Source organism: Penaeus monodon, chromosome 30 (genome assembly GCF_015228065.2).
Source record: "Penaeus monodon isolate SGIC_2016 chromosome 30, NSTDA_Pmon_1, whole genome shotgun sequence".
Lineage (NCBI taxonomy): Eukaryota > Metazoa > Arthropoda > Malacostraca > Decapoda > Penaeidae > Penaeus > Penaeus monodon.
The window spans coordinates 17,220,075-17,220,685 of NC_051415.1; the positions used below are offsets into that span (position 1 = coordinate 17,220,075).

Here is a 611-nt window from a genome sequence, read left to right on the forward strand (position 1 = left end):
ATTCTGAAGAGTACCACCAAAAATAATTACGGATTTGTTGCCTGTATGGAAGGCGGAGTTCGCAGCGTGTTATAGTGTTCCGGGGCGAAGCAGCTGTCCCAGGCCATGCCGCTGGACACGTTATCCGGGGTCTCGGCTGACAGCGCGAAGTGAACCTTGGTCGTGGTCAGGTTGACGTTCATCTCCTGCAGAGTCACGTTCACGGCTGACACGTTCCCTACGTTTATCCAGCCCAGATCGCCCTGGAGGGGAATTTTGCAGGGACTGTGCTATAGTTATGATTGCGATGAATGTACCTGGAGTTGCATACGCTGTTGCTATACTTCATTTCTTTATTTATCTCTAGCAGTAAGGGATGACACTGAGCATTCTTTTCCTTAATTGGCAATGCATAATGAACACATTTCTCGAGTTCTGTGACATTTCTGCGATTTGTTATGATCTTAGAAAGTAGTAAAACCACTACGAGAATTAAAAAAAATACTTCAATTCACCTGGCAAGGCTGTTCGCGCAGGCTTTGGTTTGTGCAAACATACACAGTGTAGGAAAGGCCTTCCTCCTCACGCCACCTAGAACGGGGAAAATCATGTCCTAAAGGATCTGAACCGAA

General features: G+C 46.6%; 1 protein-coding gene across 1 annotated transcript in view; it reads right to left on the reverse strand.

Annotated features, from left to right (window-relative positions):
• LOC119592568 (cytokine receptor-like) overlaps positions 1 to 611 on the reverse strand; it is a gene marked incomplete at both ends in the record, with an annotated part of 15,448 nt that overhangs the window by 5,002 nt on the left and 9,835 nt on the right. The window contains 2 exon segments of the mRNA XM_037941445.1: positions 31 to 242; positions 495 to 570. Of these exon segments, the coding sequence (XP_037797373.1) occupies positions 31 to 242; positions 495 to 570 (288 nt within the window).